The sequence below is a fragment of the Carassius carassius genome, chromosome 1, assembly GCF_963082965.1.
Source record: "Carassius carassius chromosome 1, fCarCar2.1, whole genome shotgun sequence".
Lineage (NCBI taxonomy): Eukaryota > Metazoa > Chordata > Actinopteri > Cypriniformes > Cyprinidae > Carassius > Carassius carassius.
In genome coordinates this window covers 34,981,267-35,002,425 of record NC_081755.1, presented here as the reverse complement: position 1 = coordinate 35,002,425, position 21,159 = coordinate 34,981,267, and the positions used below count along the sequence as shown (strand labels likewise).

General features: G+C 37.3%; 1 protein-coding gene across 1 annotated transcript; it reads right to left on the bottom strand.

Moving 5' to 3' along the window:
- Nucleotides 1-27: 27 nt before the first annotated feature.
- LOC132147776 (carbonic anhydrase-related protein 10-like) lies at nt 28-20,247 on the bottom strand. Its single transcript, XM_059557106.1, has 9 exons — nt 19,788-20,247; nt 17,610-17,684; nt 11,459-11,601; nt 8,493-8,678; nt 6,290-6,385; nt 2,377-2,449; nt 1,704-1,858; nt 1,092-1,263; nt 28-871 (listed from the first exon to the last, which is right to left on the bottom strand). Exons 1-9 carry the CDS (start codon nt 19,843-19,845, stop codon nt 849-851), a joined length of 981 nt encoding a protein of 326 aa, XP_059413089.1. The 5' UTR covers nt 19,846-20,247; the 3' UTR covers nt 28-848.
- Nucleotides 20,248-21,159: the final 912 nt, after the last annotated feature.

The following is a 21,159-nucleotide window of genomic DNA, read 5'->3' as shown; positions in this document are numbered from 1 at the left end:
GAGACATTTCAAGTCAAGTCAAGTCTAACATTTGAAAAATGCAGTTTATTTAAATGCTTATAATTTTGTTAAATCCAACAAAATATAGCAGTTTTCGATGCTAAATCTGACCAGATTTGTCTGTTTTCTGTAACACACTCTATTACACATCACCCTATAAATATTCATATCTAAAATCCATTATATAATCCAACTGGAAGCTTGAGCACTACATCAACAATTTTATAATATTATTCAACAGACTGACTTATTCATTAATTTTATTTTGACAATCCACTGGCATCAACATGATACCCATGTCTACATGATACCCACGATTCAAAAACATAACTAAAAAAAGTAAAGAGAAAGAAGGATTTATTGGGCAGATATCGCTCAACTCATTTAGCACTGTAAACACTTACATAAAGAAGGCAACATGCGCAGAATAGTCCAAGATATAGGCTTGAAATCCTTTTGTTTGCCTCATGTCAAAGTAAAGATCAAATCACTGTGCATAGAGCAAACGTGGTTTTCCATTCGCTGCAACAAGGCTTGATTGCACCTGCTGTTCAGATGCAAAGAAGGAGAGCAGACAGTAACTCAAGACCCAGTGTCACTGAGAACCAGACCTGTCTGACGGAATACTCTTAGCAACTGCTTTCAATGTCTTTGATATATATTGTTAGAAACATATAAACAAGTTTAAAAGTAATTATATATATATATATATATATATATTTTTTATTGTGGAGTCCTCTGTTGAGTCCGTTTTCTTCATCTCATTGTATGTAACCCATTTTTCGCTCTGTTGGCCATATTCTTCAGCTGTTACCAGATCGTTGTAGTAACTAATCCACGTCAAGCTGTTATTTCAGAAGCCATTCATTCACTGAAAACAGAAATAGAGAATTTGCTGTCAGATGACTTTCTTTGTGAAGCACTTAAAACACTTATTCATCAAGACAAATGTGTCATTTCCATCTGTTTCGAGAGCAATAATCTTAAGTGTCTAATTAGAGCACTCAGCTTTATTGCGCCCAGCATGCATGCAGCAGTGCGTTCGTGACACAGAGCTTGTGCATGTTATTGATGGGAAGTGTGACACAGACCTCTGTATTGTGGCCTCAGCACACGGTTGTTAGGACAGTCCCGTCTCTGACTGAAGTTAATGTTGGTGCGGATGCAGCGCTGCTGCAGTGGCTGCGTCGGCCGCATGTTGTCACCCATACTGAGGAAGATCTGAGACGGCTGGTTCTGGCTGAGGAGACGAAGGGACTGCATCTGAAATAATAGAATATAATAGAAATGATTTTTGAAAAAATAAATTAATATTTTTTCAGCTTTTCTTCAGAAAATGTGCATTAAATTGCTCAAATGTGGCAGTAAAAACATTTATAATGTTACAAAATATTTAGATTTCAAATATACACTGTTCTTTTGAAATATCTCTGAGAATCATGAAAATAAAAACTGTGGTTGCTACAAAAATATTAAGCAGCACATCTGTTTTCAACATAGATAATAATAAGAAATGTTGCAGCATATTAGAACGATTTCTGAAGGATCATGTGACACTGAAGACTAAAGTAAATTTAGCTTTGCCATAGCAGGAATATATATATATATATATATAAAATAATAAAGAAAACTGTTAATTTAAAGTGTAATAACGTTTGGAAGAAATGCTTTTGTAATATTTTAAAGTGTTTTTAGCATTTCACCTCTATCTGTGAGATGTAAATTGGCTTATTCATCAATATCCAGGTTGCTGTCTCAAGGCACGGTGGAATAGTTATCGACCCTTCATATGTGATAAAACGGGAGGTTTCGGGATACAGCTCCTCAATATCGAGCCCCATCAGTAAGTATGCATCATCTGAACAGATATGAAACAGTCATTGGGATGAGGTTAATCTATCTCACACACACTTACAATAAAATATTCAAAAGCTTTCATCACTACAAAAGCTGTCAACATTCCTACAGTACAATTATATTTTAATATCACTATTATTTTTTTTTTTGTTTTTGTTGATGGCAAAACTGAGTGAAATAAAATATCACTTCTTATCCAAGACCACCAGGTGGTAATACAAAGCCAAGTTTGTTTTGCCTCTCGTTTTTCATTAAGACTGATGAAAGCCTTTGCAGAAAAGCAATATTTCACACTCAGACTGAGGAAACCACTTGGCATAATAATACACATGCAAGCAGTTTTCAATCAAATGTAATTTAATGTTAACAATATTGATATAAATTCAATTTAATGCTACTAAAAACATGTTAATTTAGTTTAATGCCAACAAAAGCAACTTTTAAAAGTTAAAAAGTGTGAAAAGGAGCTCCCAAGGCCACTGACGTTATCAAAGACATGGGTATTTTGCAGACACTTACGTTTATATATAATCCGCGTGATAGTCTCTCGGTTCAGCATGCGGTTTAGAAATACATTTGTAGGCTCTGAAATCTGAAGAGTCACATTTCAAAGACAACATTACTTAAAGCCTGGCATCTGCAGCTTTTCTGATGAAAAAGCAGAGTTTCATAAAAGACGGTTTTGTTTTAAGCATTAATCACAAATGACATGACCGTTAACTTACTGCTGAGATATTTCATTACGGCTTCACCATATCAAAAGTATAATCAATAACAGTCTAGTAGAATTTATTCTAGGGGCATCTGGACGTGTTTTTTTTCCATGTACTGAAGATGAATGGCTTTCATCCATGTGCCTTCATTAGTAGCAGAATGCTGGAGATTCCCCGTCAACACGATCACTGCGATCAGGGATGAAAGTGAACGGGGAGGCCTTCATCTGGACTGTGGCAGTTCTGCCTCAATTTACACAGCAGTCACGATTCACAGAGTCAGGGAGGCGATCCGTGAGTCTGATCATGGCATGCTGTGTGATGAGCTTAAATGCTGAGGAATCTCCACCATTATCTCACTTTAGTGGTTAACAGACAAAAATCAAGACAAAACTCAGTTTGCAGTTTTAAAATGAATTCATTTACTACATTTTCGGTACCACTTTATTTTAAGGTTTCCTTGTTACACATAACATGTACTTACTATTATAATAAGAATAAATTATGCATTTTTTTTATCATATTTTTTTTAGGGAAGTCGTGGCCTGGTGGTTAGAGAACCGGACTCCCAATCGAAGGGTTGTGGGTTCGAGTCCCGGGCTGGCAGGAATTGTGGGTGGGGGGAGTGCATGTACAGTTCTCTCTCCACCTTCAATACCACGACTTAGGTGCCCTTGAGCAAGGCATCGAACCCCCAACTGCTCCCCGGGCGCCGCAGCATAAATGGCTGCCCACTGCTCCGGGTGTGTGTTCACAGTGTGTGTGTGTGTTCACTGCTCTGTGTGTGTGCACTTCGGATGGGTTAAATGCAGAGCACAAATTCTGAGTATGGGTCACCATACTTGGCCGAATGTCACTTCATTTAATTGCATGCAAGTAACCCTAAACCAAACCCTAACCATATAGTAAATACATGTAGTTAATTGTAGTTATTACTCAGTACTTAACATGTATAATTAAAGTGTAACAAGGACACCTAAAAACAAAGTGTAACCAAATGTTAATTTAAGAAATTTTGAAATTTTAAATCAGACATTATTTTAATTTAATACTTTATATGCCTTATAAAGTATATTTATATATGCTGAACTCTCAGCAACACAAGTAATTCCAGAGCAGCTCTGAGCATTGCATTGTATTTTTAGCTCAAATAGGCCTGCTCTGAAAAAAATGGATTAGTGGTTCATTCAATCCCATTCTCGCCTTTCCCAGCATGCACTGGGGCATGAATAATTCATATGGATTGACCATTTGCCAGTTTTATTTACACTGTTGTTTGCCATCATCTGTGTGAAGCCAAACAGGTCAAGACATTAAGCACTTCTAGCTCCTTATTACCTGTAAATGTCTCATAGAAAACATAATGTTGAAAAATGTTTGCAAGAAATTAAACATATTTCACAGAGCTCTTTTTAAGTTACAATATTAATTTTATTTTTAAGAGTTAAAGGGTTAGTTCACCCAGATAGCAAAATTATGTCATTAATGACTCACCCTCATGTTGTTCCAAACCCGTAAGACGTCCGTTTATCTTTGGAACACAGTTTAAGATATTTTAGATTTAGTCTGAGAGCTCTCAGTCCCTCCATTGAAGCTGTGTGTACGGTATACTGTCCATGTCCAGAAAGGTAAGAAAAGCATCATCAAAGTAGTCCATGTTACATCAGAGGGTCAGTTAGAATATTTTGAAGAATCGAAAATACATTTTGGTCCAAAAATAGCAAAAACAACGACTTTATTCAGCATTGTCTTCTCTTCCGTGTCTGTTGTGTGAGAGAGTTCAAAACAAAGCAGTTTGACATATCCGGTTCACGAACGAATCATTCAGTTCACCAAATCGAACTGAATCGTTTTAAACGGTTCGCATCTCTAATATGCATTAATCCACAAATGACTTAAGCTTTTAACTTTTTTAATGTGGCTGAAACTCCCTCTGAGTTCAAACAAACCAATATCCCGGAGAATCGAGGAGCTGATGATACTGCGCATGTGTGATTCAGCGTGAAGCAGACCGACACACAGGGCGTCTGAACTGAACGGATTCTTTTGGTGATTGACTCTGAACTGATTCTGTGCTAGTGTTATGAACGCGGGTAAACCGAAGGCTTGAATCAAGGGCAATCATCGCAAATGACACCATTACGTCGAGCGCAAAAGAACCGGTGAACCGTTTTCTTCAACCGGTTTATTGAATCGAACTGTCCGAAAGAACTACTGGTGATCCGAAAACCGATGCAACCGGTTCTTCACTCGTGAACGAGTCAGTCTATTGTTCGTTATCTGGCTCGGCTCGGTGTTCATCTTCAGTTCTCTCTTCACAGCAGTTCAGTCAGTGTACTGTTTGAGTGCATGCATTACTCCGGGATATTGTTTTGTTTGAACTCAGAGGGAGTGTCAGCCACATTAAACAAATTAACAGCTTAAGTAATTTGTGGATTAATGCGTATTAGAGACGCGAACCGTTTAAAACGATTCAGTTCGATTTGGTGAACTGAATGATTCGTTCGCGAACCGGATATGTCAAACTGCTTTGTTTTGAACTCTCTCACACAACAGACACGGAAGAGAAGACAATGCTGAATAAAGTCGTCGATTTTGCTATTTTTGGACCAAAATGTATTTTCGATGCTTCAAAATATTCTAACTGACCCTCTGATGTCACATGGACTACTTTGATGATGTTTTTCTTACCTTTCTGGACATGGACAGTATACCGTACACACAGCTTCAATGGAGGGACTGAGAGCTCTCGGACTAAATCTAAAATATCTTAAACTGTGTTCCGAAGATAAATGGAGGTCTTACGGGTTTGGAACAACATGAGGGTAAGTTATTAATTACATAATTTTGCTATCTGGGTGAACTAACCCTTTAATATAGGAATAGTAAGTACATTTTAGGCATTTCTTTCCCCACATCTACAAATAAGAATAGTTACACTGCACCTTGCAAGCACACAATGCACAAACAACGAGATATTCAATATTGATTAGTGCAATATTGATGATTAATAATGAAGATATGACTTTGAAAAAAAAAAATATTAAAATCTTTTTGTGGTTATATTACATCCTGGCTGTCATTCAAAAATGTTCTGGTCTAGAATGCACATTTTTTACCCAAGAGAATTTTCTCAGAAATGCCTTTTATTCATTTTGCACCCATCAAAAATATGACTCTCGTTTGTCATTGAAGTAAACTTTGTTTTCAATCATTTAGATTCATATAAATAATTTAAATGTTATGTGGAATTGCTTAAAAAGGAATGGTTTGTTTCCTTCAAGAAACATGAGCAGCATTGATGCATAATGAATGTAGATGATATGAAACAACTGATGCAGTATACTGCAGTCTTATTTATTTTATTATTATCTAGATTTTTAGAACTGAGCAAAAACTGATTAAAAGCCAATATAAGAGTCAATTCTATTAGATTATTCCATGTTAAGTTTTTATTTAGAATTTATTTATAGTTTGACGTAAAATGAAAAACATTCATATATTATATAATGCTTAAAAAACTATTCGACATTCAATCACATTTACATTCAAATGCACATTCAAGCACTTTTAATTAACCACACATTCATATCTGACTGGACATGAACGTCTGATCTCTTAAGTCTATATAATGCTTGCTAAAGATTAATGCAGTTTAAGGCTAATTAATGAATCGTCACCTTTCATTGTGTAAACTTGAAGCAGCTGAGACTACTAACCTTCATGAAGATAGAAACAACTGCTATTCCATTAGGACTCCGGACGGCATCACTGTAATTTAAATACAAATCCTGATTATAATGGATGAGCTGCACCTGTGAAAAAAAAAAGGAAAGAAAAGTGACTTCCAGTAAAAAATAAAAATAAAAAAAAACCCTTCCTGTATAACAAACACCTGCTAAGTGTGAACAGAGGCCAAAACATTGTGATTGTATATCTGGCAGTGCTATGCTTTCAAAAAAAAAAATTCCCGTAATACATAAAACATGCCCATACATTATCTGTATATGACTGCATATAACTATTAATTTCCATTGTGTCAGCTTGTAATCTCATGTGACACTGTAATGACGGTCAGTACATTAATCCGTATACATATTTTGCTGAATGTGGTGTATAAATTGTTAATGAATTGTTAATGGGACCATTACGAAGCTCCTTTATGCTCCTCCATCCTGCTTTATCGTTCTTTGAGCGCAGCTCAATCAAAGCAGAGAGATGGAAGCCAGGAAAGCTGCTGCTAAATTTTCAGTGGCTCAAAATTGCATTGGAGCTCATTAGAAAATATGCTTCAGTCATCAGTTATAATGAGCTTGCTTGTCAGCTTCAAAATGAAGTTGTTGGAAAGCTGCTACCCATATAACCTCATTTGGATTAGGAAAATGAAGTGAAGCTGCTGACTTCAGTGAAATCAGAGGTGAGGTGAGGATCTGAGAGGGCCGCACATCTTTGCGCCACAATAAGATGAAGTCTTAACTCATTAAAATGATTTGATATTTCTGGCACAGACTGGTGGTCTTGACCGTTTGAAATTTGGCTCTTGTTGTACATTAAGAATTGTTTGCTCTGTTTCAGTATGAGGGTCAATGACAAGAGTCTCAAAAACAAAGAAAGGGCTATCTTTAAAAAAAACTAAACTAGAGATTAAATCGTTTAAATTTCTTTCAAAAAATCATTGGTATAATCACACACGCACACCCTTTTTTTACACTGTTAAAGAAGTCTCTTATGCTCTCCAAGGCTGTTGGCTGCTTAACAGTTTTGTGGAACATTATAACCTTTAACAGAATAATGGTCCTTACTGTTACTTTAAAAAATTTATATATATATATATATATATATATATATATATATATATATATATATCTTGGCATTTTCCCCTTTATCACGATAGAACAGATCATAACTGACAGGAAGTAAACTGGGATAGAGATAGTGAGGTGGGATCGGGAAAGGTCCTCAACTCTCTAGTGCCACAGTGCTCTATGTCGGCACACTGCACACATGTTGCTTACATGATCAATTGAATGCATCTTTGTTGAATAAAAGAATAAATAAATATCTTACTGACCTACAATTTGTGTATAAAATAACAATAATAATACAATTTCTTAATTCAGAATTTTATTCTTCTTCATTACATGACCAAGATTACCCTTACATTTTTGACTGTCACTCCCAAAAAAAAAAAAAAAATATTGAAAAGAAAATGACATGCTCATCATATGAGCAAGTTATTCAAGTCACTTTATGCATGCACTGCATTTTTATAATTTTTTTTAATAGTGGAACAGATTCAGACAATCAAAGAGAGACAAAAACTAGGCTCCACAAAAGCTTTAAGAAGCACCTGTGTGATGGCTGGGGTTTTTCCTTACTATTAAAATGAACATTTCCAGCACAAGACCAATTCATATCCGACTGCAATCTGGAAGAGGACCCACTGCTTTACGGTTTTATCTAGTTGCTTCTTAAAGCACAATCACATCTTAAAAAAGGGATTTCCATAATCCTGACTTTGGCCTTTAATCCTGAATAAAAAGACTTTATTAATGCAAACTCAGTGATACCGTACAATGCACACATTTTGTGGGAAATAGTGAATTTATCACTCCAGTGAAAGTTGCAACAGTTGACTTGGCTTTGGGATATTTCTCTCTGATCTCCTCATATAAGATTTCATTGTGGTCTTTGTCTAACTCTTTTTCATGTTTCTTGTTGTCGAAGGAAAATGGTCTCGGGGAAGTAGATTTTTTTTTTCAGGTGCAAAACTGATGTGATAAAAGGGACTAACTTCAGAATTTTGTCTATTTCATTAACTTCAGTGCCAGCACTTCAAGGGTTTGTCGCCCCATCCAGACCTTTGAAGGAGGACAGGTTTAATTGAATCCCACAGAAGTGATGCATTTCACATTGCCTCACCTCTCCAGGGAAGGCCTGGCCGTTGAGCAGGTGCTCGGAGCCCCGACTGTCCTCGGCGCCAAAGTGAAGCCGGATCTCTTCCAGCCTGTAGCTGTAGCTCAGCGGCCCGCCAGAGATGTTCACCAGGTGCGACTTGTCTGGGCGCAGGGACACATGTCGGCCCGTGTTATACATCGTTCCACTGACCTGAAAAACAAACCTACAATGTAAACAAGCTGTAAATAAAACAGATTATTGGAGTATGTTTTACGAGAAAGAAAAAAGGTTTCAAAGTAAAGCTTACACCAAATTACTTACACCTCATTTCTGACCTTTCATGATAAAACCATATTAAGTGATTTCATGTTTACAGCGAGTACATTTTGGAGGACAAAGGAGACGCAGTTTTCACCTGGATAGGCTAAAAGGCATTATACGCACTGTTAGACGTTGTGCCTCTCGCACAGGAAATTACTGGAAAAACAGGCTCGAATATAATAAACAGACTGTTTGATTCTGATGGACTGAGGTTTTTTCAGGTAAACCTGGTTGTCAGGTGCAACTGCTGAGGTAGGAATTATGAAGCAAATGCATCCAAGCTGAAAAACGAAAACCTATAAATGGAAAACAACACCTGGAATGCTTTGTCTTTACTTTGTGGTAACATTGCTGCTTAGGATTTCTAATTGAGACCAAAATGAGTCTTGTAAAGGCACCCCAGTGATCAGAACATCTTTGTAAACAGCTGTGAGAGCGTTCAAGAATGTATTCTAATGGGAGATTTCAAATTAGTTGAATATAGTTGGCTCATTTGTGATCTGGAGACAGTTTAAGAACGGCTGATCCCTCAGGAACATGAGAATGAGGTAATACATTTAGCTTGAAGTCTCATCAGGATAAATTCTTAGCAAGAGGTAATTACGATCACTTTGAACTGTAATAATTCAGAATACAATGGCAACTTAAGCTGAACTGCAGTACAAGGGGTGACACTCATTATTCACAGCATTAATCACAAGTGTCCACCAAAACTCAAGACTATGGAAACCTATTTCCAACTCAGAGAATGGAAACTGTCAAGTCAACCTTCTTCCTCATGACTTATTTTATTTCACATACACTGTCACAAAAATAAAAAAAGTGCAAAACCTGTACCTTTATGGGTACAACCGCTTGTCAGTGGGGCAGTACCCTCAAAGGGATGCGTCTGTAACATCTTTGGTGCCTTAAAGTAGTAATATGTACTTTTAACAGTATTATTATGCACCATTTAGGGGTAAAGAAAGTAGAAAGGTGTCCCTTTGAGGGTACTGACCAAGTGACAAGCTGTTATAACCCTTAAAGGCACATTTTTTTGCAAAGAGTGACTTAATTTTTTACATTTTTAATTGCAACTTTATCTCTTATAACAACAACTTTATATCTCACCAGTGTTATTTTTGTATTACTTATTTCAAATTTGATAAATATGAATAAAATACACAAAAATATTTTAAATGGGCTTTTTATATTATGTTTTTTTTTTCATTTTTGCATTTATAATTGTATTGTGTGTTTTTGTCATTTTAATAGTTTTAGTTATTCTAATATTTTTAGTTTGTCAGTAATTTTTAACACTTTAACTTAAACTTACTTTATTTCAGTTGGAAAGGATTTTTCTAATTTGAACATTTATTTTATTGAACACCTAGAGATATGAGCAAGAACGAGTAAATCCGATACTTCAATTCAGTAACTTAAGAATGAATAAATGAACGCTAGGTAGTCCGTCAAAAAAAAAAAAAAAAGACCATAAACTTTCCCATTACAGCCTTGAGTTTCAATGCATGAATTCCATTATCTAACACCGCTCCAAGTAAGCAATGCCTCCAACCAATCAAACGGACTTGAATTCATGGAGAACATTTAGGTCTCTAATGGAATTTTCTCTAGGAATAACATGAAACTGCCCACATAAGAGAGCAGTCATAACAAGCTCAAAGGAGCAATGCATACATAAATGTAATTGGGTCTCCCGGAAATAAGAGCAGAAAAACCTCAAGAGGAAAACAGCAGTACACTTTTATTTCAGGCTCCTGACTAAGTCTAGTGTACCAATGTATTATTGAGCAAAGATCAACTACAGTATATCATCCGTAACCACAACCTCTTGGAGCTCCACTGGAGAATTCTTCACTGACAGCCCCTGTCAGCACAGATGGTGAGCCTGCCTAATCTCCCCCAGCAGATGCACAGCAGCATTAATCATAAAACAGGATGTTAAATGAGAAATTAACTCCTTCCTTTCCCTCCCGCTCTGTGGAATAAAGCACTCAAGATCTGTATGACAATAACCACCCGAATCCCTTAAGGAGGTCAGAGTAATATCTGATGTCTCCCAAACATCGATAATCAAACACTGGATTTGTGTCTGGTAAATGAGTTTAGTCACACTAATCTGCTGACTGACTGCAGGTGCACCTTACTGAAAGCAAATGGCAAGCAGTTGTGCACACCAGAGAGAATTAGCGATCTCATTACAGCACTGTTATGACAAACTGACAGTCGTGGTGCATTAGCCATCTTCAAAGGCTTAATTTGGAAAGCTTCACTGTTGTGCTTGGCAAAAAATAATTGAGGAGCCGCTTCATTGGCCGATAGGTGTGTATAAGAAAGTCACCCAAATGAATTAAGACTCAGGAACAAACCACACAACGAGCTGTGTGCACAACAGCCACAGAAGTAAATACAGAATGTGATTAGATTTGACAAATGGACCGTTAAGCTGGGGTTACGCTTTGTGACCGGATCTTGTCAAAATCCTAGTGAATCATGGGACATTGGTCTGAAGTGAATAATGTGTGACTGTCCATCTTCCACCAGTTCGAATAATGTGAAAAATAGCTATTTTATGACCTAAAACAGATATTATAGAAAGGATTATGATGCAACAGTCAATCATATTCTGTGATATTTTAAGAAAGAGCTTTAGCCTTTCCAGTACTTACCTTACGTTGCCCTGCATTGAGCCGAAGCGGATTGAGGAAGGGGTCAAAAATCATTCGACTGGTTTCGATGTTGACCGGCGACTGTCTCTTCCCAATCGCACACAGGTTCCAGGCAGTGTTAACTAGTCCCCAGAAAGATGGCACTAGCAAATTATAAACACAAAAAGTGGAGTTCAGAGCAATAATTTTCAGCTGTAGACTGTTGCATTTGCCGTTTTGTAATGGGTCATGATCTGTTTGGAGAGGGATATGTTTGGGATTATCTCAAATTGCTCATCCCAAATTTCCTCTGCAAACCCAATCTATTATGTGATGTTATTGTTGAGTTTGGTTCTAGTGGTTGATATCCTTTGAGACAACCTTTTGACTAGCAATCAGTTTCAGCACTTAATTACCAGGCGCAGCGCCGGTTCTCTTTTGAAAACGAGGTCATTATCTTGCATCCAAATGAAAGAACTGCATGTGAATGCGATTCGCTTCGCAAAAACAAACTCAAGAAAAAAAGAGAAACAGATGGAATTAGTCACATTAGCCACACAGCCAAAGGACATACTTGACCTTATACGATTCATTTATTCTCGGAGATGTTTCACAGTCCTAGAACAGTAAACAACTTTATTGCCGAATGGAATGACTTTTATTAGTGCATTGAACCTCAAAATTCATTAATCATATTTAAAATCAACATGACAGATTAAGGGAAGAGCCCAACGCCTGTGGCTTAAAGAGAAAGTTCAGCTAAAAATTAGATTTTTGTCATCAATTACTCACCCTTGTGTTATTTCAAACTTGTATAACTTTCTTTATTTTGTGCGATGCTAAATGTGATGGACTAAAGTGTTTCGTAGAATGTTGGAAGACAGACAGACCATTGGAGACCATTGGATTCAATTGTTTGGACAAAAACAAGCAAACAAAAGCAGTTCCCAAAATATCTTCCACAGAAGAATCAGTCATAAAGGTTTGAAGTAACATGAAGGTGAGTAAATGATGACAGGTTTTTGGGTGTACAATCTAGCATGAGGTGGAGTGAGTGACAGGAGTGCAAGAGCAGATGGTGCGGTGACCCTGACCTCCACACTGGCCTCGTCATCCTCATTAGATCACCAAGAGCTCGGATGCTTCAATGTAAAGACAGTATCACCTTTCGTCCCCATAGGCTGAGATTATAAGCAGATTTATCCAGCATGAACAAGTGATCCCCTGGCCTGATTTTCCTCTTATCATGTCCAGCTCTGTGGGAGTGAAACTGGACTGGGCTACGTGATGTGTTGCCGTATTAAATTAGAAAGAGTAAAAACACATTAGAGACAAAGATTATGCTGTACGAGTAAGCTGTGGAATAACACAAGCTCTCCTCTGTCAAATGCATGAAAGCTATCTACGCTGTATTTGTATTTATTTTCAGCATCTCTTTGTACAGTGACCTAAATAAATGATTGTTTCCAAACCCGTGATCTAAATAAGGTGTAATCCTGCTTTTGTCAGGCACCCTAACAGCTACTGAGCTCATTACGTCGAGTCTGTTTTTATTTTTTCACTTCTCAAATGTCTCTTTCTGTGCTTTCTTAAATGTCAAGGAGAGACAGAATATGCAACTGCTCATAAAACTGAAGGGAGGAACGAGTAAGACGTTTGTGCTTATTTGGAAGTAGGCTCAGCTCAGCCTATATTCATAATGCAAGATATCAAAATCCTAAAGTCACAAAGTTGTCAGACAATAGTTATATAATCTTGGATAGAAGAAATACAAAAAACGTAAATATGAACATGCTCATATATTTCAGGGGGATTTTTTGCACCAAAAACATTTATATATATATATTTTTATTCAAATGATTTCCATCCTCTCTGATGCACCGATATTAAAATCCTGGGTGATTTGATAAGCTGATAATGGACGCCAACTGCCTATGTATTTCTGCTAAAATCTCAGTGTGCTTCCAGTATAGTGTTCTCCCATAGACTTTCTGTCATATTTCTGTGAAATACTGTAAAATAACAATTACTAACAACTAATAATATATAATAACCCATTTTAATTAGATACAATATAGCAAACTTAAGGTTAATTTCGTTTGCTATATTGCTAATTGATTATTGCTTTGTCCTGCTGTGGTACACTTCCTCAAGATTTAATTTTGATTTAATTTTTCTTGTAACTTCCATACACTGTAGATACATTCCAGGTACAGGCTAAATATGGAAGCACATTTTTGTACATATTTTTATAAGCTGATATATAAAGATTATGATTATGATTATTAAAACATGAAAAGATTGACCAATATTAAAATTACAACACACACACAAAAAGTTAACATCGCAACATTGCGATGTACATTAAAATGTGCATTCACTTTGAAGGGAAAGGATTACATTTATGCAGTTTTATGAATATTTTAAATTTTGGAGTCCCCTACAATTAAGTGAGTGCAATTCACTATTCAAAATATGTCACTGTGGTAATTTCACTGGATAGCTGTACACATTAATGTGTTGATGCTGTAAAGCAAAATGCCCTTTTAGTGGATTTTTGCACCAGTTCACCAAACTTACATACTCCCAGACTGGACATTTGGAGAATGCATAGGAAAGAAATAAAAGCCATTCACTGTACCATCAGAATGCAAACAAGACAGACAAAAAAAACCCCAACAAAATAAAATAACAAGCCATGCATCCAAAAATAAAACACAACAACAGCCTGAGTTTCTGTTTGTGGTCCCGCTGAGTCTGTTTGTATTTTTAGCTAAACTCATTCTGAATCCATTGTTAAGGTCCGCAGAGCATTTTGAGCTCTGTTGCTGCCAGTCTGTCCTATCCAGAGTAATATAGTGATTTTTCTGTAGCAATTGATGAGTGGTAGACAGATGGCACCCACCCTCATCCTCAGGGATCTGTGCCAGATTTGGCTTTGGGTTCAATACATTAATGAGAACTCTCTCGAAGTGCTTTTTAGGTATGACAGGGGACAAATACATCAACCAAACAGCGTACAGTACAATTCGAGGCTGAGCGCTGCTTATACATCATACTAAAAGTTGCATAAAGTCTGACATTTGGAAGCAGTACATTCATTTAAATGCTACAAATATTTACATTTTACACATTCTCTTAACTTTACACATTTCTGCATCTGAGAATTTATTTAACAGTGCAGTTTTCCAGAACTGTTTTGTTTGTTGGTTCATCCCCCGAAACACAAGAGCTGATGAGAGATATATTTAATCACAGTATAATGGCAAATTGCTTCTTCAGTTTCACTAATAGTAGCACATAAATCCAATCACATGAAACATCAGACCAGCACTTAATTGTGGCTTATTTTTAAATGTTAAAAGCAAGAAAATCTCTCCACACTTTAGGGTCACCGTTTATATTTTTGGGGATTCTTTGATGAATAGAACATTTTTACTGCAACTTTTGATTAATTCAATCCGTCCATGCAGACCCAAACTTGCTGACCCCAAAGACTGTCTCTGATTTTGTTTGCGAAATATAACGTGTTGTTTTTAGTGCAAGCGCGAGACTAGTTATCAACATGAATTTCAAAAGCAGAACATGTCATGTAGCAGCTTCAGCGAGATCCTCAGGAGAACAGAAGAGATGTTCTTTCGCAATTAACAATGTAGAAACTTCCTGCCACAGCTATGTAAGCATATAATGAGCGCATGCCAAAAACAAGACTGAAATATTCATTCATGAATATGCACATTAAAGAAAAGTTTGTCTCTCACTGGAGTCAATTGAAGTCCATGACTGAAAATAGCCAATGCATGTCAATCATGAGACTTTTTGGAGCATCACAGTCAACTGATGAGAAGACAAATTTATAAAATGAAAACAGGTTCTTCCTCCTAAACTTAAATTAGTCTCTTAGACCTTATACGATATGAAAGCTGATCTGTGTGACTGGCATGATCAAAGTGACTGAGAGTAACATTTTATTCCTGCTGTAAGTATGATGAATCAATCATAAAAGCACTTTACAGTTAAAGCTGATGAGCGTAATATTTTTTCAAATGTTAAATACTTCCTCCTATTGCAGTTTAAAATGCAGAGACAGCTATAAGGAAGCCAATTTGTCGAGCTGATTCCCAAATTGAAAAGTGTCCAACCACAAGAACACAGAGGCAACAGCGACTAAACCAATGATGTTAGTTTGAGGGCGGGCTATCTGTTTACCTGACCAATGGCAGACGGGGAAGGGGGTCATAAAACACATTTGGAAAACAAACATCCAGTTTGTTTGTTTCATTAGGTGCTGCAGAAATTCCACACTTCATCTGTACTATGCCTCATATTTTACAGTAAGATCAGATTTAACCGTAACTGACATATTCTCTGACGAGTGAACACATCACAAGCGCTTTTGGGAAACACTTAAGTTTAAAGGATTACTACTAAACCATAGCCTTTAGTGTTCACAAACCATTTGGACAAGCAAAAGAGTGTTTTTCTTGTGAGGACTGTCTTGAAATGAACCCGGACATGCTCTTGGAAAGGGGTGACACTCGGTATTTGAATGCTTTCTCATCTTCTTTCTTTCACAGTCCTTTTTAAGTCTCAAGGACATTTACGCAATATAAAGCCAGAGAGTTTTTCTCCCTTGCAGAACACTTAATAAGAGGTAAATTTATGTGCAATACATATATTTATGAGTTGCTATAGGGCTTACTTTATATATCCCCTACAACTCAGATTGATGATGCACTACACGTCCTTGTACAGTAAGTAGATCAAGCATTACTTTTTGGAAATATAAAGACCCTTCCTCATAAATAAGTAGGAATTGTATGGTTCTGTGCCCTATAGATATCTACTTTATTAAAAGCTTTTAAGCATACTAAAAGGAAATTACCATTACAGTCCTTGTCGGTGTTCAAAGGGCTCCTTTGCTGGCTACATACATTACTCTGACCGACTACATAATGAAGTACTTCGAATAAAACTTATAAAGTGTCTCAGACATCATCTGCAATAGTAAGCATTAATCAGTTGAGACCACCAGCTGTAAAAATAGATTAAGCTATAACCAGGCCCACACGGGATCTGCACCCACAGAAGATGATATGGGGAGAATTAATTCATCCACCAATCACAGTGTTCTGCTCTTGCATGTTCAGTTATTAAATATTTCGACTAATTTGATTATGACTTCAGTTTTTAAAGGTATTCTGTATAATTCTGCATATTTGACACCAGAAAATCAGCCATGACATATACTATCATTCAAAAGTTTGGGGTAAGAAAGATGTTTTTATTTTTTTGAACCAAGTCTCCTATGCTCACAAAAGGTGTATTTATTAAATTTAAAAAATACAGTAAAAACAGTAATATTGTGAACAATTATGATGATTTAAAATATCTGCTTTATTTTAATGTTTTACTATTTTTATTTTTTTTTGTTATGCAAAGCTGACTTTTCAGCAGCCATTACTTCAGTCTTCAGTGTCACATGAACCTTCAGAAATCATTCTAATTTGCTGATTTGCTGCTCAAGAAACATTTATATTATCAATGTAGAAAACAGTTGTGCTGCTTAATATATTGTGGAGACTGTGATGAATTTTAGATCATAATAAAATTCAAAAGAACAAAATTTTTGCTATGGACCCTTTTTAACATTATAAATGTTTTTACTGTCACTTGCTGAAAAAAAAGTAACAGCCTGTCTGGGAAACTTGATTAAAAATCATTATTTCTGCAAACCATTTTATTTGGTTATGCTATCGGCACAGAAAATTTCAACCTTAAAGTTCACCTTTAAAATAATCTTGCTTGCATCATTTAGCGACCTTAAACATATCAGGCGAACTAATCTCTTGTTTTAAAATGTTAGCACTATAAACTCCCCATTTAAGCTATAAATTATGATGCATGTGCAAAGTACCGTTAAATAACTTTTCACCCTGATTTGTGTTAAATCATCTCCTTCACACCACATACATACATTAAACGTGTGAATCAAGCTGAATAAAATATTCATTGGCACCCTGGAGCTTCATGTGCTATATGTCAGCACACAAAGCTTCTGCGAATAAAGCATCACCCGGCGCATATCTTGTGAGTCTTAGCAGCATGACTCTTGACAAGACACATTCTGCATACTCTCACATGGTTTTCTTTTCTTTTTTGAAAGGCTTACCTGGTATAAAGCTCCCCTGGACAACATCTTTGTATGCCCACCAACCATCGTGCAGCTTTGATGACACTGGCTGTGCTGCGGGAAAAGAAGAGATTCACACATCATTCACCCACTGCTCTTTGGAAATACAGTCATAGCTGTAATAGACCCCAGCTCCCCGCCGAGAGAAGTTTCTGCTGTCAAATGAGACGATGAAGTTGTCTGCTTCAAGGCACATTTAAAAAGTCTATTTTGAGGCAAAACTTGATGGATTTGACAAAAAAAAAAAAAAAAACAGCATGCAAATTTATAAAGTCAATATTTGCCTAGCACCGCTTAATTGCAAGCAAAAAAAGCACATTTGTGTGATGACGACAGATGCATCCTGGATGCTCTGCTCTGGGCCTTGACGGCAGGAAAGTAGGTCACAGAGGCAGCAGACTCCAGCATTCTGAATTCACTCTGTTATCTCACATCACTATTCCCCTCACCTCTCTCCCTCTGGCTTCAGGCTGCGGCTTGCATCATATCCACTGCCAAGTCAAGCACTCAGGGCTGCTCTTTAATACACCACACCACGGCTCTGCTCTCAAGCCAGGTCGCTTTGATGTGCCCATCATGAATGGGGCGGAGGATTGTAGCCCAGTTTGCTTCCACCCCAATTTATCGGCATCTGTATCTGAGATATGAGGAGCTTGTGCACTTTCACTTATGTGAATCGTAGGAAGCCGCTATTTCTGAGGCTACAGTCTGCTGTATCTAAGCATCGAAGGCCGTGGATTTGTGAAATGCTGACACTTGAATGGAGCCCTGCTATACCAGTGTATCCTGTCTCCTGTGTGTGAGGCTCCCTGTGCGATACCGAGTTGAACCTAAAAGGGCTTGTATATTATTTTACACCACACGTTTTTTGACATGCATGGATCACTTTGATATTATTGGCTGGAATGAGGAAAATAAACCTCATGCTTTTAATCAGGTAGCATCTTTTTTCTCTCGCTCTCTCCTCCTCACAGCCGTCGTCCCCTTTGTACTAGCCTGACCTCAGATCACACATCAACTTCCTTTCAAACATATTACCAGCTTTTCTGTAGAAACCCTTCATGCACAGATCCAGCTCTTTGAAGATCTAACTTGTGTTTGTGTTTCACAGATGCCCATCCCCTGGAGAAAGGATGATGTCAAACTCTGGACTGCCAAAACAAACCGGGTAACTCAAAAGTGCAGAAGAACAGAAGAAACTCACAGACTCTAGATGAGCTTTACTCTGAGGCTTATGACTCACTGACAACCTCTTTACATTGATTTTTTTTTATATTCTCATCTAGTATTTTTTTCTTTGCCTTTTTTCCCCTTTTATATTTCTTAGCAATGAAATGCATTTTCTTGTGATGTTTAATATCACTTTAAGATGTTTGCACTCATCGGAGAACGATTATCTGAGAAGAGAAACCCCAAAGATGAAAAGAATTGAGAACTAGTTGATAGCTGAGCGTTGATGGTTTGCTGATCTCCCGGTTTCAGACCTGTTGGCTGATTTTAAAGCATTTGGACACTTTTTTACTGAATAGACTAGTAGATCATGTGGACCACATGGAGACCAGCTTGGCCAATCTGTAAAGCCATCTCAAACAACGCTAAAGACCTGTCTTAATCTGGTTTAAGATAATATTTTTCTAATCCCTGGTTATTCTTTTCTCAAAACTGGTGGGTATTATTTTTTTATTTTATTTTTTAGCAAAGAATACAAAAAAAACAACTATGCAGGAAATGAAACTTATGGTAATCTTTTCCCCCCCTCTTTCCAAATCCCTGCTGTTACATTTAAAATCTTTTCATTTTGGAGACGACCCCTCTGCTGCATGGGAGCTAAACCCAGCCCAAACTAGCTGGTTGGTCCTATCTAGTCTCTCAGCCTGGTCAAACTGACTGGTTTGAGTACTTTTCAGACCAGCGAGACCAACAGAAGACCACCTTGGTTAGACTGGGAGACCATGTTAACAGCAAAAGCCTGCATTAACCACATACAACAAGTCAGACAGTAAATTTTATGAGCACTTAGTCTATCTGTTTAGCTTTGGATGTTTCTGCATTATGCCAGCATAATGAAGATGCCGCTATATTAACCACAGAGCTGTCAGCAGTTAAACATCTTAAGCGTCATGAGAGAGAGTTTTCATATGTGAACACACAGTTTACCTTCTACAATGAAGACATTAATGTTGAGAATCAGAATGAAATCCCAAACGTGCGGCATTCTTCATTTAGTCCATCAGGTAATTAACTTGATAACACTTGGTCAAAGTCTGAAGCGTCATTCCCCGCGAGCTACGCCGACTCACGCGCTCCCGTCACTCTCAAATATGAAGAACATCGTCTTCTCCAAAAGACGCGACCCACCGCGCAGATTCACTCTGAAATGTACCACACCAAAAACCACCACCTGACAGTTCAGAGCGTAGAAACTTGCATCTTCAGACGCAGACCTCTCGGCTGGTATCGCGAAAACCAAATTAGACCAAAGCGACGGCTTTATTTATCCTTGTTTGTGCGCTTAAGTTAGTCGTGGACGGTGTTACCTGACGGAGCGCGCGGCTCTGAGGTTTAGCGCGTGCTAATCCCCCTGCAGGCGGGGCTCGCGCTCCCGTGACGCCTCGCTTGAGAATGCGGTTAGTTTTGACATCTATTAAAAACTCTAAAGCAATTACTTTCCCGCTGGTCTGAGGCTTAACAGGATTAGAAATGATCACATTCCTGTTCATTACTTAGAAAATTAGTAACAGGAACGCGCATTTAGGACAAAACACGCAATCATTGTCTTTTATTAAGACATCACTTTATTTATTTATTTAGCCTAATAACTAACGCAGAGTTGAGAGCTAATTAATGCACACAGCCTTTAGCTGCGTAAATTTACAGATCTGTTAACACTTGAGCACAGGACTTATTTTCACCAAATGAATGTTTATGTTAGACATGTAAACAACATCCACTTATAAAAACATTTTAAATACAAATATAAATCATTGGAGTAGAAACATATCCACAAAATCATGACAAATTTCATAGTTACATTTAAAACTGACATAATCCCCCACAAGATCTAAAACTTGACTGTGAAATGCACAACAATCAGGGCATGTAACATATATGTTCACCTCACTAAAGGAGGCTGAATTTGAAATTAGGCACTGTCCCAATTGCATAGGCGAGGAGTATTTGTGTCTGTTTGCTGTCCTGCACTGAATGATTCACATTATGTTGAGTCTTTTTTCTTTGAAATCCATCAGTGTTCCACATGAACGTGACCTGATGCAAGATAAAAATATATAAAGCAAGAACCGAATGAGAGGGATAGTGAGTCATGACTGGCCAACAGAATTGATCATTATTAGAAAGTCGAAGAGAAAATACAGTGCTATTTTCAGTTACAGGGCACATTCAACATACAAGTCCTCACACAGACAAAAGCGAAAGAACGAAAACCAAACATAACACAGAGCTCAACAACAAGGATGACCCACTAGAAAAGTGGATGACAATTTTACACTGATTTCAAATTCACATAGGT

Coding starts and splice junctions, on each gene's coding strand:
- LOC132147776 (XM_059557106.1), bottom strand. CDS start 19,845: ATGCCGCACGTTTGGGATTTCATTCTGATTCTCAACATTAATGTCTTC. Junction 6,386..8,492: donor GCCAGGCCTTCCCTGGAGAG/GTGAGGCAATGT, acceptor TTTTTTTCACAG/GTGCAGCTCATCCATTATAA. Junction 872..1,091: donor GCTGAGGCCACAATACAGAG/GTCTGTGTCACA, acceptor TTCTGTTTTCAG/TGAATGAATGGCTTCTGAAA.